At 39.8% G+C, this 21,023-nt stretch overlaps 2 protein-coding genes across 6 annotated transcripts; both read right to left on the bottom strand.

The window, feature by feature from the left end:
- Window positions 1–929: 929 nt before the first annotated feature.
- pdha1b (pyruvate dehydrogenase E1 subunit alpha 1b) lies at window positions 930–9,726 on the bottom strand. Of its 4 annotated transcripts, XM_061064122.1 has the most exons (13): window positions 9,555–9,726; window positions 8,784–8,804; window positions 7,251–7,406; window positions 6,239–6,304; window positions 5,894–6,067; window positions 5,542–5,668; window positions 5,353–5,444; window positions 5,102–5,194; window positions 4,803–4,958; window positions 4,007–4,078; window positions 3,576–3,643; window positions 3,148–3,256; window positions 930–2,875 (listed from the first exon to the last, which is right to left on the bottom strand). In XM_061064122.1, the coding sequence occupies exons 1-13, from the start codon at window positions 9,612–9,614 to the stop codon at window positions 2,711–2,713; spliced, it is 1,359 nt and encodes a 452-aa protein (XP_060920105.1). In that variant the 5' UTR covers window positions 9,615–9,726; the 3' UTR covers window positions 930–2,710. The 4 variants fall into 4 exon arrangements, with proteins under 4 accessions (XP_060920105.1, XP_060920107.1, XP_060920106.1 ...); XM_061064124.1 differs by lacking the exon at window positions 7,251–7,406 and having other exon boundaries at window positions 9,555–9,725; XM_061064123.1 differs by lacking the exon at window positions 8,784–8,804 and having other exon boundaries at window positions 9,555–9,725.
- A 723-nt stretch (window positions 9,727–10,449) lies between these two features.
- Window positions 10,450–20,441, bottom strand: acot9.1 (acyl-CoA thioesterase 9, tandem duplicate 1). Of its 2 annotated transcripts, XM_061064097.1 has the most exons (16): window positions 20,270–20,441; window positions 18,505–18,599; window positions 16,914–16,940; window positions 16,147–16,192; window positions 15,367–15,537; window positions 15,193–15,230; window positions 15,017–15,100; window positions 14,760–14,863; window positions 14,343–14,416; window positions 14,078–14,145; window positions 13,851–13,962; window positions 13,160–13,250; window positions 12,838–12,923; window positions 12,653–12,740; window positions 11,229–11,379; window positions 10,450–11,079 (listed from the first exon to the last, which is right to left on the bottom strand). In XM_061064097.1, exons 1-16 carry the CDS (start codon window positions 20,281–20,283, stop codon window positions 11,024–11,026), a joined length of 1,305 nt encoding a protein of 434 aa, XP_060920080.1. In that variant the 5' UTR covers window positions 20,284–20,441; the 3' UTR covers window positions 10,450–11,023. The 2 variants fall into 2 exon arrangements, with proteins under 2 accessions (XP_060920080.1, XP_060920081.1); XM_061064098.1 differs by lacking the exon at window positions 16,914–16,940.
- Window positions 20,442–21,023: the final 582 nt, after the last annotated feature.

The following is a 21,023-nucleotide window of genomic DNA, read 5'->3' as shown; positions in this document are numbered from 1 at the left end:
TGCCTTTTTATTTGATGTATTGTTATGTAAATTATACTTATTAAACTCAGAATTAAGGCTCAAATTTTGCACGAGTACTTTTATAATTATTGCAATAAGTAGACGCTGCTTCCAGTAACTCTAATCTTTCTTGTGAATGTTTATACATTTAGGACTTTTAAGGACTCTTAATTGCGGTGGAGTATTTTCCCAGTTGCCTACTCTTGGATGATCCAAAGTCAGACCAGATCTTCTCTAAATGTGCAGTTACTTTCATGGGAAAAGTTCTTAACAGTAGTTTAAAAAGGGAGGTAGACTGAATACTTATTTTAATTTAACTGTTGTAACAGCTTATTGACTGTTTGGGTAAACACAATTTCCTTAAGTGCCGATAAATTATGGAACTAACAACTCTTCTGTTATCAACCTGCGGTGTAGATGGTTACCATGAGATGTCATAAATAATAGTTCATTTTACAGCCTGATTGTGACATCTAGTGGTCAGTGGAGGTATTGAGAACATTTGCATCAGTAAACGTACTTAAATTGAAAGATAAAATGCAGCCAGTAGTGGTTCTGCATTGAGACAGCAGCTTGAGTAGAGGTATAAATAAACAGGAACCGTAAAAGTAGAAATGCTTCTTCCTGATAAACGTTCTATAATTAAATGATTTTAAGGCATGAAATGAGTTATCCAAATAGTCTGCATCAAAGCCAGTGATCATTTTATCTGCTGAGATGTTTTAATAACAATGTGACAAATCTGATGGATATTTTTGATTAACTCATGATATTAAAACACAAGTGGAAGTGGAATAAAGTAAATTAAAAACACCTCATATTTGAGCTTAAACTAGGTCTAGTACTTGAAAATGGCTGCATCATTATCATATTGAAATCTGATGCAGCGTTGCTACCGAAATGATAATACACAAACACATTATTCTTCTTTCTTTATGCGTTTATTTACAGCCAAACAGCATCTCAGTTCAACAGACACACAGTCAAGTAAAGCTTTACCTTTGTACACGTTCAGGAGCAGTAACAGTAAACTTTAGTGTAAAGGACAAAGAGGAGAGGTATGTGAAGCTGAAGATTCAGTGCTGCTGCTGCTGCTGGTTTTAGCGCCTCAGAATCTCCCATAAGCAACATTTAATTGGAGTTCCACATTTTAAGTGCATCTTCACATAATTCTCAAAACCACCAAGCCAACTGTAAAATAAATATTATGTTGCATTCATTTACCAGCAGATTAAGAATATCAACCTTTTAAAACCCTTAAAATATTTCCCAATACCACTGATCAACATTCATCTTAATCTTCAGACATTCTCATTTCTATAATTCAGAATAAATCGCATATTTTAAGCACCTCCACACCAGTGGTTGAAGCGCAGACAGATATATAATTTAACAGTAAAAATATCAAGGCTAGCACAACTCTGCTAAAAAATAAAGCCCTGCATTTAAAATACTGGGTGCTAATTTAATATTAGCATCAAAATGTACGAAAAAGTGCTTAAATTAAAAAGGTTTTTTTGTGCAGAACGGCCCATTTCAGAATAATGTTTATTTTTAATAAATACATTATAATGTTAATATTAAAAGGTAATGTCAGAACTACTTTGAAATTATTGCAAAAGTTGGTGAAAATGTGTAAAGTAGTATGAATGTCTCTAACTATTTTTAACTGTTAATTTGTTCTCATTTCACATGTATTCCTGCAGGACACCTCGGTCTCAGCTCACAAAAAAAGAAAAGAAAAAAAAAAAAAAGGAAAGTGCATATCATTTTAATTTTGAAGCTGGTAAAGTTGGAGCTAACTAAAACTACTTTACACACTGTTGTGTTGCTTAATCTGAATACAAACTTGTATAATCAATTTGTTCCTTCGTGTGGTTCCAGCTTTCTAACAGAAAAACACGTATGCGTTTCCTGTTTCTGTAGTGAACAGGAAATCTGGAAGTCATGACTAGTTTTATGTTTAACCGACATTACCATGTTAGAGTTCTCTATTCTTTTAGCATGGTAGCTGGTTTCTTAGAGACAAGTGTATTGCAGACATAGTTTAAAGGACTAGTTTGTAGTGAGATCTATACATAAAGCTATGCTTCCCTTAGAATTTGAAATACAGAGGATGAAGATCCTTTTCCACTCGGCCTGTAATGTTGTACAACGTGTCTACAGCAGCCTACAACAGATAAACCTCAATTCAGCGCAAGGAAGTGTTTCGTTTGTTTTGGAAGTTTCGCTTCCACCAGAAGTTATTTTACCCATTGATCAACATTTAAAGAGTTATAAACTGGAGAAACACTAAACTGAACCCTAAAAAGCAGAGTAAAACAAAAGGGTAAAACATGAGAGCTACGTTTTGTGTGTATATTTTGCAGTCCTGAATATTTCAAACCTGTAAAGCTACCTGTGAGGTTTCACACAGCGCACTCTGAAGAATGGCTCATCTTACACTCTGGCAGCAGCAACAACAGACTAGACAGATGTAGCGCAGAAGACACAAATAAAGAATAAATCTTAAATATTTCTGTATAAAACTATAAATAAATAACACTGACAAGTTTCCGGTTGAGTCCTGTTAAGGTGCGGAATGATCTAGAATCGAGGAAGGAGCTGCTGCGCGTCGTTTTAAAAGTCAGGGTGTGGGTGCAGCTGAAGGATTAGAGGGTCAGTGTGTGTTTTCGGTATATTTGGAGTGTGTGAGGGTTCAGGGTTGAGTCTAGCTGACAGACTTCAGTGTGGACCAGCGGTGCGTCCCGCGGACCTCCAGCGGCACGTCGTTGCTGAAGATGTGGTTGCAGAGCTCCTCCAGCGGCGGCTCTGGATCTGAAGTTGCAAACTGAGCAGCTTCCTCCACCTCCTTACGGATCGCAACATCGATTTCCTGACAGAACAGCGGGGATTCACGTTAAATCCATACAGCTCCATGGGACAATAGAAGATTTGTTTTCTTTGTTCTCACGTACTCTGAGGGGACTTTACTGAGCGTTTGTTACAAAATAGTCTTATACTAGCAATATATAATAGTCTTTAACTTAAAGAGGGAGGCATGAGGGGTGTTGAATAGCCTAGGGGTTTATGCTGCACGCCACATGTAGTGACGCATGTTCTTTCGTTGAACATAATAAACCAACAGATTTCTCTGTGTACACTCACCTTGAACTCCTCTACAGACGCCATGTTGTTGCTGAGCATGCGTTCCTTCAGCATGGTGATGGGGTCACTCTTACTGCGGACTTCCTGGATCTCCTCACGAGTGCGGTAGCTGCAGGAAGTGACATCACAGCAAGATCAAAAATCTGCATATACTGCCATACTTTTGTGTGGAAGAAATAGTATTTAATATGTCCTGATAGATGCCATGAACGAGCTTTATGCCAAAAAATAAAATGTCCTGCATCTAGCTGCATTAAAAGATGAAAAAAAAAAAAGTGCTTTGTTCTACATTTCTGAACAAGTAGCTGAATATGTGTCATACCCAACAAACCAGCAGCTGATAAGGCCTTACAACCTGGAGGTTCACCACCAGACCAAGAAACTGATCACAGAAATCCACAGAGGTTACCAAGTGAATGCTTTCTTACCTGACGCCTGGATCGCTCATGCTGTGTCCATGGTAACGGTAGGTCTGCAGCTCCATGACAATGGGACCCTGAAGTGTAGAAAGGTTATTTCTCAGAGTTCATCCAAACTCCTCTCACCACTGAAAATCCCCCCCACAACCGTGTGCATGTCTATTACACTGGAGCACTTCTAAATGTGTGTCACTAATGAATTGCAACACTACGAAGGTAATATGTAATTGGACACAGCAAATCTACGGAGATTTTAGAGTTGTTGAAAAGAAAGTACAGGTAAATAATGTTTTAAAACTAAAGAATAATGTGTCCAAGAAGATTAGTCATACACAAAGAAAAGTTCTTCTAAAGAAAAATAACTCTTAATATCTTATCCCTAAACTCTCCACCAGATTATCGTCTTTACAATACCCAGGTTTAGTAAGTTGTTATCTCACCTTTCCAGCTCTGCAGTGATCTGCAGCAAACTTGGTGGCCTCTCTTACACACAAAACATCCATCCCGTCCACCTGCAAGAAAATGAGGTTACCAAATAGTAACCAGACAAACAAGCCTTAGAGACCTCAGGGACTTTGTTAACATTTAACTGAAATATCTGAATGCCTCTTCTGAGACGGGATGTTTGTGTGCAGTATCATACATGAGCATCAGACAGCTGTATGAATGCTCACACCTGCAACTGCCAGGACGGCTCGTTAGCCTCCTGTTATAGTCTCGGTCCAGTCAGGCCAGCTGCAGCGTACAGCCAACAGACACACTGCAGCTTCAGCCCAAGACCCCACAGTTTAAGCACGTCTAAGATGACCTTTTATAAAGCCGGGCTGGAGTCTAAATGACTAACGGAACAAAAAGTTGATTAACAGGAGCAAATTCTCAGAATGAGAGATCGGATTTTGAAATCAAGTGTCTGTACACATTAGAGAAAGGATCTCAGCAGAGACAGACTTTTCAGCTTCTTAAAAACCCAAAACAGCAGTAAAATTTCTTCAAGGCTGCCTACCTGTCAGAGACAAAAACAAGAAGTTTGGATTGTGAGGCCTTTGCCCCATTAGCATTATGATGCAAAGATCACAGCAGCTACCATCTTAAGCAACCTATTGAGACAATTCCAAACCTTTCTGCATCAGTCATTCAGACCCCAAGGTATATCATAATCAGGCACAGGATTAATGAAGTCTCAACTTCCGACAGAGAGACAGGTTTTCCTCCTGCAGTGTCTCGTTTGTGTCTCACTCTGATTCCTGGTATGTAGTCTCCTCTCTTGTAGTAGTCGGTGCTGGCCGACGCTCTCTCCACCGACGTCCCCATGCCGTACTTGTTGTTCTCACAGATGAAGATGCAGGGCAACTTCCACAGGGCAGCCATATTGAACGACTCAAACAGCTGTCCCTGATTGGATCGGAGAGGACAGATGATAAGACGAACCTTTATTCAACCCACAATGACGGTGTTACCAGAAGTTAAGAATGTAAAAAAGGTGTTGAGGGAAAATACATTTCCATTATATGACCTAATGATTTATGAATATTTACCTGATTGGCTGCCCCGTCTCCGTATAGTGCGGCACACACCTGATTGTTGCCCTGGTACTGACATGCCAGAGCGATGCCAGCACCCAAAGGAACCTGGAAAATACAAAAACCAATCAGTGTGTATGACTTATATTGTCACTTCAAATAGGGATTATCAAGATCATCGGCTCATTGCTTGTGCAATCAAAGGCACCACCATATTTACAAATTGTTCGTTTTTTTTTGGTTGTTGTTCTGCTGAAATAGTTCACCTGTGCGCCCACGATGCCGTTTCCCCCGTAGAAATTTGGAGCGTACATGTGCATTGAACCTCCTTTGCCTTTGGCCACACCCCCTCTGCGACCTGCAGTGGAATACAGACGAGATTCGTAAGAGCGACGGTTCTTAATGTCTGACCTACAAAACATTTCTTCAGGAGAGTTCAGTTTTAATCCTCTCACCCGTGAGCTCGGCCAGGATCTCCTTGATGGGCACCCCGCGGGTGTACGTGTACCCGTGGGCGCGGTAAGCTGTGATCAGGTGATCTGAGGGGTTGATGGCTGCCTCGATACCTGCTGCACACGCTTCCTGCAGGGAAGACACAACTTAGAATATGCAGATTGTCCAAAAGGGGCGCCGATGAGTTTTTCCTTTGAATAGTTTTCTTTGCTTGGTTCTTTATTCATGATTTTGGTAAATATATTTACGTGTATTAATTGTTTCCTTATTTAGTTTGGATGACAGCGAGTTGCACTGGATGACCATGAGTTGCTGATAAAAAAAATACAGTGATAACAGAGTCTCTGTTCTAACCTGTCCATCATACAGGTGACAGAATCCTCTGATGATCTTCTGTTTGTACAGCTGATCAGCTTTGAGCTCCATGCGCCTCACAGTCTGCATGATGTGGTAATACTGCAGGCCCTGCTCCCGGGTCAGCTCTGCCTTCACTGGAGGACCCTCCTCCAGGCCGTGCACGTCGCATTTCTACCACACGGGATGGCAAAAACATGATTTGACTGTTAACGGCTGGCTTTTGAAATGTCATGTTAGGAACGCAAGTTTATACACAAGTTGTGTAAATCCAAACTAAACATTAGTCCGTGCAGTCACATTTTGAATTTCCCCATCTTACTCTGATTTGGGTGTTTAACCAACCTTGATATCGAATGTTGCCTGAGGGGTGAAGTCAGCGAAGGAGCGGGAGACCACAACTCTGGTCCCCTGGTGATCGAAGAAACACAACGAAGAAGTTTATTAAAACGCACAAACACATGGCTCACAATCACTAACACAAGTTAAACAAGGAAGTCTCCCACACAGACAGTGTGAGTTCTGCCCTCCTACTCCTCCTCCTCACAGCAGGTGGAAGGTGAGGGTGGCTACGGGTGTAAGGGATTACTACAGCAGTCTGGGATGTGGGGAGGTCAGTAACAGGCAGGAATCATCCAAATCTTCAGCCTTGGCTCTGAACCAAAATTATTTTAGTCCTGGAAAATATAAAAAGTAAGTCCTTAATAAAAACAGCCACCTCTCACCTAAAGCCAATTTAAAGTGGATGGCTGAGCGAAAAGTATGTTGACACATCCCTGTTAATAAACATGATCAACTTTAGACATCTTCAATGGTTAAGAGATAACAGCTTATCATCATTAAGATAATCATCCAAACCTTATGGTTGTATGATATTAGTCAGTATTTGAAGTCATTCATGAAGCTCATAAGAATTTCTGATAACAGCTGTGAAGAAAGAGGATAGATCATTCCTATGTTTGGAGTTATGTCACACACAAAAAGCATTTCAAAGAATCAGTTTGAGCTCAGAGAAGTTGTCAGAAACCCATCACCTGTACAGAACAGAAAAATTAATACATTCACCTGAAAGAAAATCATGCATAGATCATTTAATAAAAAGTTTGAACCCCGTTTATAATAAATGCCCGGAAACACAAACACCTGTGACTTTAAGTTTCATCCACAACCTTCAATCAAAAATAATCATCGGAAAGATTCATGCCCAGAAGTGGAGCTTAAATCGCTGTCTTTTGATAACTTTAAGAGGTTATTTCTGATTTGTACACAAGCCACATCAGCCCACAGACACACAGGTGAAGCCCCCTACCCCGGTTAGTGATCAGGCAGACATGGAGGATGCTACTTGTGTTCTTACTGGTCTGTCTAGCTGGTCGCTCTGGGTGCTAACTAACTCTGCAGCAGGCGCTCTAGCACTGACTGGTGGTGGTTTGGGTGGTTGCCGCTGGGTCTGCGCCAAGGCGGGCGCCGCCGGTGACGTTACATTGACGTACTCTGACAGGTCAATCAGCAACTGGGGAGCACAGGAGCCAACCAATCAGAGCACAGCAAAACACAGACGGAGGCGCTCTACAGAGTCTACAGGTGAGGCGACGTCTACAGGTGACAACAGCAGCAGCTACATGGAGAATGCACACACAGACCTATAAATCTAGAGGACAACATCAGGAGAAACTCACTCAGGGAACTGGAAGCAGCCCAACAGTGTCTACTTTTGATCTGATATTTAGAAATTGGCACAACATTTTAAAAACAGTTGATTCACAAAATAAATCTGATAAATTTGAGACCCAATTAAACTGAACATAATAAGAGTATCATGAACGATGTTTTCTGAGATGGTTATCCTACCATGTTTATCATAATGTGTAAATCTTTGTTTTTCTTAAAAAAGGTCATAGTCGTGTTTCACTGACGGAGAAGAGGATGAGATTCTCAGACCCCTCCGGGTTTGTGTGTTGCGTCACAACATTTTGCTTTCTGATATTCATCTTAACGTAATACTTTAACATGACGACAGTAACCAACTTTTGTAAAGACATTCATTGCGATGCAGAGAGGGAGGGCTGATAGATGTTGTGCCAATGTGAAATATCACTGGAACAGGTTTGACCCGGGTAACTGGGTTGACTGTGCTACCACAGACGAGTAGGTCAAACATCACAGTATCACGTAAGAGAAATAAAAAGAACTAAACTGATGTTTGGATTAAGAGTTTAACAAATTTAACAATTTTAAAAAGACAATAAAACTACAAACAGTAAACTGCTGTGATCTACAGAAGCAAACTGTATCGACATGAGAAAATAAAATCTGCTCTCTTTTTCTGCATCTCTCATTCAGACCACTTAGAGGAACAAAATTTCCTAGAACATTTATTTTGTTTGTGTCTTGAGGCAACATAGACGGTATTTTTTTAATCAGTTTGTCGACTTTAAATCTTCGCAGTTCAGACGCAAAACCCCCCACTGAGCCGCCAGGATCAGCCGTGCCGATGTCACACAAGCTTTCACTGATTTAACGTGATGCATCTATAATGTATTTGGGCTGACTCAACGTGGACACTCGAGATGCAGCTGCTGAAAATACTGGATCCCCCCCCCCCCCCCCGGTGTGCCAACTGAGGCACTCTGGTGTTGTGCAGAGAAATGAAGGCACCTCATAATTCTCTTGTTAATTCAGTAAAACAGAGCAGTTCTTTTTATTTTCTCATGTTGCAAAATATACTTCTGTAGTGATCTAATGGCTGCATACTAGCTTTAAAATTAAACATGTTATTTTCTTGTTTATTTAGTATTCTATTAAAGAACTCTTTGAGACACATGCAAGTAGTAAAGAACTGTAGGAACGGACCTGCACATAGAAATCAGCTGAGCATTGAGCTTCTTACCTCGGACACTGTTTGGGCCCCCTACGGTTCAGGCGAGGGAGAAGGAGAGGGGGAGAGGAAGGAGAAAAGCAAGAAATAAATAGGGATTGATGTGTTTCTGAGATTGTGTGAGAAAGTGAAGAGGGATTGGAGGAGAGAGGGAGTGCTGCAGAAAGAAAGGGTTCCTACAGTCACTCAGTGGTTTGTTTTTATAGTCAGATTACTCTTTGAATAGTAGTAGAATAATCTAGTTTATCAAACGTGGTTAAAGCCGAGTTGACTTAAGGATCCCTGCTTCTGATGAAACAAAAAAGGCACACATGCAGCTGCCAGTGCTTCAGACCAATATCCAACATGTTTGTATTTCACAACAGAAAGTGGATATTGGTCTCATCAGTGCATCTCCTTTGGTTTAAGCTGCTCCAGAAAGACAAACCAGCACAATCACACAGACAAGAAGATTAAAAGAAATCAAACTGTGCAGCAAGAAACAGAGTAAATGAGCCATGGCGACGACACAGAGTGCATGTGGATATCCGGTTAAAAACGAGCTCTTGACTCATTAAATATTTACTTTGTTAACGACAAGCAGGCACAACTTACACGATTTATCTGACCCCAACATGCAAACCGCAAAGCAAGAGTCAAACTAGCCTGAGAAGCTAATGTTCCGCTCACAAGGTCAGCCTCCTCATGCCAAACAAAACCAGGCGAGCTAACATTTAGCATGAACCCGCTCAGCGCAGAAACGACCCCAAGCTCCAAGTTCCCCCCCCCCAAAAGAACACTCACCACATTCCTGCCAGTGATCCTGCAAAGTGCGTTAGAGATAATGGTTAACATATTTTTCATGCTACTGAACGACGAGCCGGCTCTGAAAGGATTAAAGGTTGGTAATCGCTGCAGCAGGGTGCTAGTTCAGTGTTTAGTGTCCGCCTGCGAATGGAGTCCGACAAACACTGTCTGAATCAGAGATTGGTTCCTCGCGGCTTTTATAGCAGTCCGAAAGGAAACTCCATTTTAAAAAAAAATTTTTTTAATTTTATTTCATAAAAAAAACCCAACAACAATAAAGTTAAGAAAAACAAACAAACATAACATCTCAAATTTTTAATGAAAAGGAGCAGAAAGATTAAGCTTATAATATCTGCCCCTCAATCAAAAAAATCTAAGAAAAATATGCGATATTAATAATAATAACCCGATCAAATAAAAACAAATATCTCTATGATAGACAACACATGTGCCAAAAATTAAATTAAATAAATTAACGAAAAATATCGGGGCATTTTTACAGTTAAACTGAACACATTTATTTCAGGCTAAAGTTGATTCAATAACTTTCGATTACGTACACTTTTATCAAAGCAGGAATATCAAATTGGTATTATAAAATTAGAATTATGTAGTTAAATACAAACTTCTATAAATTGTATCTTCTCCTTTATGATAGTAAAAGATAATACCACATTCATTCTAAGCACTAATCTCACTGACTGATAAGTCTGGGTTGGTTATTGTGAGAAACAGTAATGGCCTTTTGAAACATTATCTTATGTCTTTCTGATTTGGAAAAAAAAAAGGTTTGACAAAAGATTCTCTGTTAAACAGAAATAATTCAAGTTTCGACTAGTTTCATTTGCATTATATTCACTTTCCCACAAACTCATTAAAAGCACATGACACATTCAAGATAAATAAGAATCAATTTATTGCATTTGAGTAAATACACAATTTAAGTACACCTCTTTCTCACTGCAGTCTGATACATTCAGAATAAAGCTTCTCACTCAAAGTAAAGAGTACAGTTTTGTGCGTATAAGCGACAGTGGAATATAAAAATGTAACATATCTGTAAAGCCATGCAATCGTTAAAAAAGGGAATATAGTTTATGAGGTAAATGTAAGGCGAGGAACAGAAGTTTGTCTCACTTTTTCACCACTAAAACACGACTGAAGTTGTAAACGCAGACTGCGCAAACTAACTCTGATTACACCTGTGAAACAAAGAGCAGATACATTATAAAATAATAAAAAAAAGCTGCATTTGTGTTGTTCATACAATAAAATGTAAAGCAACAGAATTCAAACAAAATCGAACATGTTGGTTGTGTAAAGTTGAGATGGTGTGATACAAAAAAATATCTGTACTAAACACGCATTCATTCTTCAAATACACACACACACACATACAGTATATATATATCAAGACTGGTAGGTCAGATGCTGTAAGGCTTCGGCAGGTTTGCGACATTCTGCTTTCAGGACTCTATAGTCTGATTGAAGTGTCTTTTCCCGTCCAGATACAGCATCGACTCTGTTAAAAAAAACACAGAACAACAGCTTCAGACATATAAGACAACATGAATATTGTTCTTTTAGGACTTTTAAGACGGATTTGAAATTGAGTCTGTATTTTCTCTACTTGAGTTTTTTACTTGATGACAGCTTCTCTTTCAAACTCACCTCCGTAGGTCATTGGAATGATGTTTGGGACGTCCCGGTCAGACACAAAGGTGAAGTGGAAGACGTTGGTCGTGTTGCTTTGGCGGGTCAGCGGGTCGAATACCTCACTGTGAACTCTAACCTGGATGTAGTTCCCCTGTGTGTAACACACCTGAAACACAAACACACACACGTACAAGATAAGCTGCTGGTGGAAAAAAACCAACATGGAAGTTCCCAAAACAGAGTCAGGATGCTTTGAAAAACAGGTTGGATTAACACAGCTTGATTTACTTGTTTTACTACCTTGATTTTGAAAGACAATTTAATGCCCTTATTCAAATTGTGTTTGCTCTTGTGTTTGAAAAATGGTACGAATGACTATTAATCATTCCAGACGATATATTTACAGACTGTACTCAGGCAAGAACATACAGTAAAGTTTAATCCATCTCAAGTTCTCCATGCTGGTTATGAGACCTAGAGTCCATGCAGAGTAGCCCAAAGTAAACGCATTAAAAACACTGGATTCAAACTGCATGTGAATCCATCGTATCCTATCATCTGATGGTATCATTACCTAACATATCATATCAGATCATAGACTACCTTCATTCATTGTATTAACATTCTGTATTGGGCAGCTTTATGTCTGTGGCAGTGGAATCATCATATCCTATTTTATCAGATTCCCATAATAGATTTGCTTATGGATACAACAAACAAATGGTGTCGCTTTGCAGTTGCATCATATTGTATGGAAGCGCTGGAGGGGTTTAAATTGAGGCAAATAAAGAACTTGATATTGTAAAGAAACTGTTACTGGGGCAAATGAATCAGAACAGAAAACATGAAACTTGAGACATTTTTCTTATCTAGCAAAGGAGTATTACAAAAAAATTCCTGTCTCATATATAAGCCTGCTTTTAACAAAGGCCTGTTACAGTCTGTCTGGGTGAATAACCTGGTATCTGTGATTATCTTTGAGTAAGCCTCAAAGAATCTAATCTGACTCACTGTCTGGCCACAGGGCATCAAACCCTTGAATCCCAACTCTTCTCCATAATACATATAACATTTAAGGGTCTAGTAAATCAACCATTCATTGATTAAGTCCCAGAAACCTCAAATATTTCTTTGTAACAATACGTATTTATGAATGAATAAAAATCTAATTTAAAGCTGAAAGATTTGATATTTCAGCTACTTGAGGTCAACAAGAAGTCAAACTTAATGGGCCATGTTTGTGTCCACCTGAAATATGCATGTTTAATACTGACTTTGTTTTCGTTCAGGTTTTTATTTTTCAACTCCTATCTGGCTCTTTAGCGTCTAAACGCTCCACTTAGTCCACCAGCTGGTCTCCATCTGTTTGCTCAGGAGGGTTTTTTTTCCTCACACCACAACACAGATCTAAATGTCAAGAATCACACAGACTTTCTGACCTGTGATGAGAGCAGCAGCAGGGAGCCGATGTCCACAGGTTTCTGGAAGAGGATATCATCCACAGCCACCAGACTCGGCCGGCACCCTCTGCAGCACGGAGTGAAAGAAAAACAAACGCTACATTTTCTTGCAGCAACATGATGTCCCTTCTCTCGCCAACATCATCTTTTCTAAAAGCTCTCACCCATAGGAGCATGCGTTGGCCCAGCCCAGCTCGTAGGCTTTCCTCATCAGAAAACCTCCAAATATCCTGTTGAAGATGTTCCTCTCCTGATTGAGAGAGAGACGGGAAAAAAGGCTTGAAGTTATAGATATATGTCTGATGAAATATGTTTTCTAATGAAAATTGGGAAATGGTTTGAAGTAGCATGAGAAAAACTTGCTGTGGTCAAAGAGAACTTTTTCTCACTTAGAAATGTGGTGGTTCTAACAAGGCTTGAAGCATCGTCAGAGTTACATTAATGAAGGTTAAAAGAGAGAATATGGGACATGAAGAGTGCGACAACCTGAGGGTGGCAGATCTCCAGTCCTTTCAGTTTGGCATCTTCCATCCACACTGAGTTTGGGGGAAGCAGTCTGCTGCGGAAACTGACCGTCCTGCAGGAGGAGACGCAAATAAATACACACCAAGTCATAGATTTAATACAGTGCATCTTAAAATAACATAAAAAGAATTAAGAAATGTTTCTAACTAGAAAACAGCCTAACCACAACCGTTCATCTGTGAACTGCGTACAAAAACATCTCAAACATGGCTTTTTTTTTTTAAAAACTAGTCACTGCATGAAGAATCTGGCCTTTAACACAAACTTCACACATGTATTATATTTTTTTAGGCTCTGAAAGTAAATGTCTCCTACAGAATATCGGATACACCATTTAAATTGTTGTTTTTTTAACCACAGACTTTCTGAAGTAAATCAGTTTTTAAACTCAGAAGAGAATCCCCTTTGAAGGTCGAACTGAAGATTAAAAGTGTTAGAAAAGATTCCTCGGACTATGACTGAAACCAGCTTTTTATGAAGATTCATGTTGTTTCATCCATTATATTTCTTTTGGTTTGGTACCTGCCTCAGATTTTGATGTAATTTGTATACCCAACACCTCGGCAGGTTTTCATCGAGGAAAACGATCAAACTATTATGGAGGATGATTTCTCTCTAAGTCTAACAGATTACATTTAGAACAGTATCTCACTTTGTGTCCAGGGTGTTGAGGAACAGACTGTGTACGATCTTCCTCTCCTCGTCTGTAGGAGCCACTTTAAGCAACGACGCGGTGCTCAGTTCCTGACGGCGGGATTTATTAGCTACAAAACACACACACAAAAACAAAAAGTTGATACAGAGAAAAGAGGGGGAAAGTTTCTCACACAATCGGTAGCATTACATTTCCTCAACCAAGGTAGTGTAGGGATTCTGTACCTTCTCCTTCCTGAAAAATCTTCTCCTCCTCTGGGCCCTCTGGCTTCAGTGGATTCACATAGGCGGCTCTGAATTACAGACGAGGAAATGAGGAAACACAAAGACACGTTTGTCCACATGGGTTTAAGAAGAGTTCAACTGTAAAGTGGTGAGAAAATAGTCAATCCATAATAAAAAAATAAGCATCAGTTACATTCCTGTGCAATACATTTTGAACGGAGGTCCATATTAACCATTGCTTTAAATCTGTCCCACTCCTTTGTACCTCTTGTTCTCTGGATCCCGGGCCACCATGACAAATGTAGCATCCAGCACCGGGGAGTACGCTCCATCATGGTACTGAAAGATGAGTCACATTATTGTCGTTCACACTGCTTATCTGTAACATTCTCATTGTTACAATCTTTGTTATGAAGCGGTTATTTCTGTTGTTACAAGCACTCATATGTTGATTAAACAATCTAGGCGGCAGCTTATTCTGAGGTTATATTGCGTTTGTCTCTGCAACCACAACAGACATTGCTGCTCCTTTAACATGGCAGAATATCAAGATTGCTGACGAATTATAGATATCAGATATCAAACAAATTATGTAAATGTTGGTCTTTAATATGTTGCACATAAAGTTTTTTTTTGTCTGTGTTTGTGTCTTTGTGCATTGCAGACAGGAACGAGTGTCCACCTGTGACACGTGCATCTTGGCTTCAATCGATGTGCTTCCCACCCACGTCACATGACCGGTGAACTTGATGTCGCAGTCAGGGTAGATGATGTGCTGCCTCATGTCTGCCCGACAAAAAACAACATGAAAAAGTCTGAAGTCTGTTTCTTATATTTACCCCCTTCTTCATTTAGGGATATATACTTTAAAATGGAACCTCTATGATTCCAAATGTTCAACTTATCAAGCTGTGATTGTAACCTGAATTTGAGTCTTACCGATCTTGTCCACCAGGGCGGTGACAATGGACAGAGGAGTCCTCTTCAGGGCAGTGTTATAGGTGTGAGAGTAAGAGATGAGGACTAAGAGGGACAAAGAAGAACATTTATGTTTTTATAGATTTGAACCTCCTCCGAGTACTTAATAATGAAATCATCACAGGTTACAGTGATACCTGCTAAACTGTCCAAGTCCTCCAGGATTCTACCAAACCTGTAAGAGACAGAAGTAAGACGAAGAGGTGAGTTCATCTGTTTGTAAACGTACACATTGTATAGTGTGTGTGTGTGTGTGTGTGTGTGTGTGTGTGTGTGTGTGTGTGTGTGTGTGTGTGTGTGTGTGTGTGTACCTGACAGTGTTGTGGTACGTCAGGTATTTCTCCCTGAGCTGTGGTTCGGAGCCTAGAGGCAGGTGGACCTCCAGGTAGCTGTCCTGCATCGTCTTCGATGGGAGGTCTTTTTGAGACTTTGCCAACATGGACGACAGTGACACGCGCTCTGCCATCGCCTGCTGATGGTCACTGCACACAGGATGTTTGAAATGTCAATCGATCGGAGCCGTGATTACTTAGAAAAAACTAGTTAACACACCCACCTGTATTGAAAATATACAAATAATTAAGAGTTAGAACATTTTAATTGTACATCAAAGTTTAAAACAAAGGGGGAATCATTTTTTGTCACAAACGCAAATAAATAAATTACATATCTATTTGCTTTTAAATATTTGGGGAACTAATTGAAACAAATGTCCAAGTGAGTTTCAGGTGAAAGAAACATGTTTTTTTCAAGTATAGGACATTTCTTAAAATTCTAAATATTCTTTTAAAAAGTGATGTTTTAGTCCAAAATATCCTGAACGAAGCACTTATTCACCCGGGAACTTTTACTGCAAAAAACCTGGACAGTCATGTATTTATTGGCAATTTGATCTCTGGTCCTCATCCTTGAAGAATACCCGATTCCTTCACATCATTTTTCTTGTTTTTTTTTTTTTGACCCTGTGCAGCACTGGCCTCATTCTATTTACAAAACCCTCGTGTCATTTAATGCGTAATAATTCAGGATTGTATCAGGAAAAGACGCAGACAGAGTTTTTTTTCCCGTCTTTGCCACAGGTTGTTCAGTACCTCCAGTTAGTGGACGCTCCAACGATTTCTCTCAGCCTGTTCCTCACTGAAAAACACAGAAGAAGTAATCAGATTATCTTTCTTAGTGTGTGTGTGTGTGTAGAGATGCAGTGAAAGCACCACAGAGCTCCTAGTTTCATACGGCCTCTGTCCAAGTCTCAGTTTAACTAAAGATTCTGTTTTTACAGCAGAAGCCTCCAGAGAAACATGTCTATGTTATCAATGTTATGCAATTTAAAGGGAATATTAAAACCTTCCACTGTGCCAAAGCAGAGTGAGCTGACCCTGACTTGAATAGTAAAATGTATTTTTGTTTTTCTCTGAAGGCTGCAGTGTACTGAGGCCTGGGCAGTGAGACTCTATGAAACAGCACAGAGAAAAGAAGCAGTCCAATGGAGACAGAATCACATGGAGACCAGCTGTGATTAAACACTGAGGCTGAGAAGGACGAAAAAAGAAGAAGGCTATCAGACCACCGATGGATGCTGCAGGGAGGGTTTAGCTCTACTATGGAGCAGGAAGAGAAATCCAGCCGAGGTGAATCTTAAATCCAGACGTAACAGAAGGCAGACTGAGATGTGACGTAAAAGCTGCCGAACACGAAACAGGGAGAGCTTCAGGGAAAAGAAAATGGACGTTCAGACAGTCAGTGCAGAATCATGCTGGAGGCAACAACGTGCAATTACAGGAAATTAGAAGAGAATTACTCCAGGTAGAAGGAGTACTGTTTGGAGAGTTAGGATTTGTCTCGGTTTACCAACACACACCATTTGACACGTGTAAAAGTGGATTTCCTGTGGAGAAATAACAAGGATAGAGGGATGTTTGGGGAGAGCAACAGATTTGAATTTGACCCAAAATTGTCAAACGAGTTACATTTTATTACATCACATTCAACAAACAAACAAACAATGACACAGGCTGACAAATAAAAGATGAAAACAGATGACAAAGATCACAACATACAACATTTCACTTTCAATAACAAGACATAGGTAAATTGTGTTTACATATTTGATTGTGCGTATCACATTTTTATCAAAGTCAAAGTCAAAGTCAACTTTATTGTCAATTTCAAAATATGCCAGACATACAGTGGAATCGAAATTTCGTTTGTCTCCGTCCCACGGTGCAATACAACCAAAATGAGGTAAAATAGATCAAATAAAATGAGGTAAAAATAAGATAAATAATATTTACAGTAATAAATTCTAAATTGTGCAAAAGGTACAAAATGGTAAATTAAATTAAATTAAATTTAAAGAAAAAGTAAACTTGTGCAATATGTGCAATGTGCAGTGTCAGAGTAAAGTAAAGCGGTTGGCTTTTATGTTTTTTTTGTATTGAGGAAAATCAGTCTATCAGTTTACAATGTAAGCAGACATATCATGTTATGTTGCTTATTTAACAGCTCCATCACACCTTCATTCCCACACTGCAAAAAAAAAGGTTTGAAATGCTTTTGTAAAACCTTCCATTACAGGTGATTTTGGAATATTTCATTTGATTAATTGTCAGCGTCAATGAAAACACCAAAAACTGAGAACTAATGACACGGATGGATTCTAACTTCTCTCACAGGGATAATTAACAGCAGGGTAGATCTTTTAGAGCAGTGGTTCCCAAAGTGGGGGTCGGGAACCCAAGGTGGATCGCCAGCCACCAAGAGGGGGGTCGCGAGATGCCTTCCATAAAAAATGAAAAGTGCATAAATATATCTTTTTACCATTTTTGTAAATATACAAAAAGTAGTCCAATGTCATATAAGACAGTATCATTAAGTGAAATTAACTTTTTAATTATTTTACGCTGTTGTATTATTTTGTGTTCCTAGTTTTTGGATAGGTTTATTAGTGTGTGCGTGGCTGTCGCTACCTTACATACCTAACTAACCACCTTAAAGAACAGTGGGGGGTCCCCAGTTTCTGTCAGCCTTATTTTGGGGGTCACGACCTGAAAAGTTTGGGAACCCCTGTTTTAGAGGCTCAGTTTTGACAGTTAAGTCTTTGAGCTTCCTCCTTTGTACTTAGGATTTGGATTGTGATTTAGCCATTATCTCTATTACAGATCAAAGATTTCATTATCCTCATTTTCACGTGTGAAACCTTTAGAGTAGCTTTGCAGCTCCAAAAACTCCTTATTTATCTTAAACTGGCGACAGTAAAGAAGAAGCTGTCTCGTGAACTTCTTTCACATCGGGGAACTATGGCGGAATTTGCAGAACAAGCCGCTCCAATATTAGCTCATGATCTGAAACTTTGCCCCACGTTCCGTATGGGCATCCGTCCAGCATTCTGACACTGCATGTGATTTTTAAAAATGGGGATCAGCATATAAGAGGTCAACTAACTGTCTCACCTTCCGCCATGTCCGGCGCCCTGCCTTTGTTGGACACGCCCCCTGCGCAGAGCGACCTGGTTGTCAAAGACGCAGCCGACCGCAGCAGCAGGAACCTGAAGCCAACGCGAGGACACGACATGTAAACATAAACAGACCTCGAGGTGTCCTTAAAGTTCACAGAGTAAAGTTACGTCCACATTTATCCGCCCCCTTCTAATTATAACCACCCAAAGATATCTGTGTTAGAGCTCACAGTGAACAGCTGAGCAGACACAAACCCACAGAGACACACTCGTTACTGCATCATGGAAACTTGTGATGATACCAGATACTTCTGGTCTTTTCAGCAGCTTAGTTTAGAAATCATCTGCTCCTATTCTTTACAAACACACAAAATACAGAATGATGACTGACCTGACACTTTTATAAGACTTTGCTCCATTTTCTTTTAAAGTCAAACTCTTACTCAAGAAAATTTCATTGGTCGCTATTTACTTTTAAATGTATCTATTTTGATTTTCCTCCGTACTTGAAACAATTTCTAATCCCTTTCAGTTCACAGTATAGCCTAAGGCACACTGATCATCTATTCTTCTTCACGCCAAGAATCAGGAAAGAAATTGGTCGCCGTGCATTTAAATTTAAAGCTCCATCAGATTGGAATAACCTTACCTCGCTCACTTAGATCTATCACCTCTTTTCATATCTTTAAAACATCTCTACTTACTCGTTGTCAAACATCCTGCTCTTGCTTTTGATTTTCTTTCTCTGTTGGACTTAGTTTGTCTGGACCTGCTCTCCTCTTGCTTACGCTCGTGTACATCATATCTACATGTATGTACTGTTCTGTACCTTGTGCCTTAATGTTGCGTACACTATGTGTGTAAGTACTGTATAGTGTGTATGCACATATTATGCAGAGGTTTTCCTTTCTTTCATTTTTTATTATTATTTTTTCTGATTGTGTAATACTGGTGGTTGGTGGGTGGGTAGGCTTGGGGGAGCATTAAGTGTGAGTGATTGTGAGTGTGTGTGTGTTTGTGGTGTGGGTGTCTCTGTGTTTAAATGTTTGGCATTATGTTTTGGATTTACCTTTTATTGTGATTTTGTATTACTGATGATTCATTTATGTTTTGTAAGGACCCCCTTGAAAATGAGATGATGCACCTCAAGGGGCCATCCTTGAAATAAATTACTCCTCACTTCACCTTACTTTGCATTTACATATTGTTAAAAAAAAAAAAAGCTCTATTTGTCTGTATGGATTATCTTGCCAGATCATGTTTTTTTTTTCATGAAATATATCATGTGATATCTTTAGTTACATGTTGCATTGAGGTTTGAATGTGTCAGACATCAGTTTGTTATGATGCATAATAGAGACCTTCAACTTAAAAGGTTTACTCCCAAAACTTGATGAACTAACTTGGCCTGAATGGAAAAAGGTCAAATGCTTCTGTTAGCTATTTACAGTATTTGAATACTCTGACTGTGGTATGAACATGACGCACCCTTTACAACCAATCCCCACCCTGTTTGGGCCTGGTTCACATTTCCTAGGTGGAGCTGAAGTCTTTATGCGCAAGAAATAAGAAGCTAAACATTTCTGCAATACTAAATACTCAGACACAAGTGAGATTACAAGCATGCCAAGCATTCCTCGTATCGATTACCCGGCATGTTTGTGCGCTGACGCTCAGTGTTGCTGCTTTATTTAGCATAACACCAAAGACAAGGAACAGCATTTACTGAACCTTTAAACCGGGTTTATGATCGCACTGACCTCGGTGAGAGCATGTTGTTGTCCGGGGAGTCCTACTTTAAAGTTTAAGGGATCCAAACAAAACTGGTGAGTTAAGTAACAAAAAAGGAGTAAAACGACAGATGTCCTCTTCAGCGCAGTGCCAGGGTGCCAAGCAGTCAAGACCAAAGGAAGGCTTCCGTGTTGGGTTTAGGCCCCGCCCACTGCGTGATGACGCACGACGTACCACTCCCCATATGGTCCTATGCTGTGGTCTCACCCTGAAATCTGAGTGTCAGGCATTACGGTCACTAAACTTTATGACGCCATTCTTCTTACATTGATGACGTCATATGTATATTTTATGATTTAAGTATGAAATTATAATCTGCTAAATATAGATTTCTCCTTACACTGGCTCGTAACAAATTTAAAACTCTACTGCTCGCTCACTAAATAGCGACTAAAACGGCTTCTCCTTACCTAAACTCTCTCATCCAGGTCTACACTCCCTCCCGCCCTCTAAGCTCTGCGAATGAAAGGCGTCTGATCCAACCTTCACAACAGGGTCCTAACACCTGACTAGACTCTTCTCCTCTGTCGCCCCCCGATGGTGGAACAAATATCCAAACTCCATTCGATCTGCAGAGTCCCTTTGCACCTTTAAGAAAAAGCTAAAGACCCAGCTCTTTCATGAATACCTATGACCTTAATGATGATGGTGACGATGGTTTTGATGATGATGATGATTATAGTAATGACGACGTGGACAATTTTAAGATGGTTCTATGCTGAT

The sequence above is a fragment of the Labrus mixtus genome, chromosome 19, assembly GCF_963584025.1.
Source record: "Labrus mixtus chromosome 19, fLabMix1.1, whole genome shotgun sequence".
In the NCBI taxonomy this organism is placed as follows: domain Eukaryota; kingdom Metazoa; phylum Chordata; class Actinopteri; order Labriformes; family Labridae; genus Labrus; species Labrus mixtus.
Note: the sequence above shows the minus strand (reverse complement) of the source record. Positions and strands in the feature narration are given on the sequence as shown.

Bases quoted from the DNA above. Each gene is read 5' to 3' on its own strand.
- acot9.1 (XM_061064097.1), bottom strand. The intron at 14,417-14,759 runs GTGGACACTCGT...CTCATCTTTCAG, and splicing joins CCAAGATGCACGTGTCACAG to TACCATGATGGAGCGTACTC. The intron at 13,251-13,850 runs GTGAGATACTGT...CTCCTCCTGCAG, and splicing joins CTCAACACCCTGGACACAAA to GACGGTCAGTTTCCGCAGCA.
- pdha1b (XM_061064122.1), bottom strand. From the start codon at position 9,614: ATGAAAAATATGTTAACCATTATCTCTAACGCACTTTGCAGGATCACT. The intron at 6,068-6,238 runs GTTGGTTAAACA...CCCGTGTGGTAG, and splicing joins AGGCAACATTCGATATCAAG to AAATGCGACGTGCACGGCCT. The intron at 4,959-5,101 runs GTAAATATTCAT...CGATCCAATCAG, and splicing joins GAGACGGGGCAGCCAATCAG to GGACAGCTGTTTGAGTCGTT.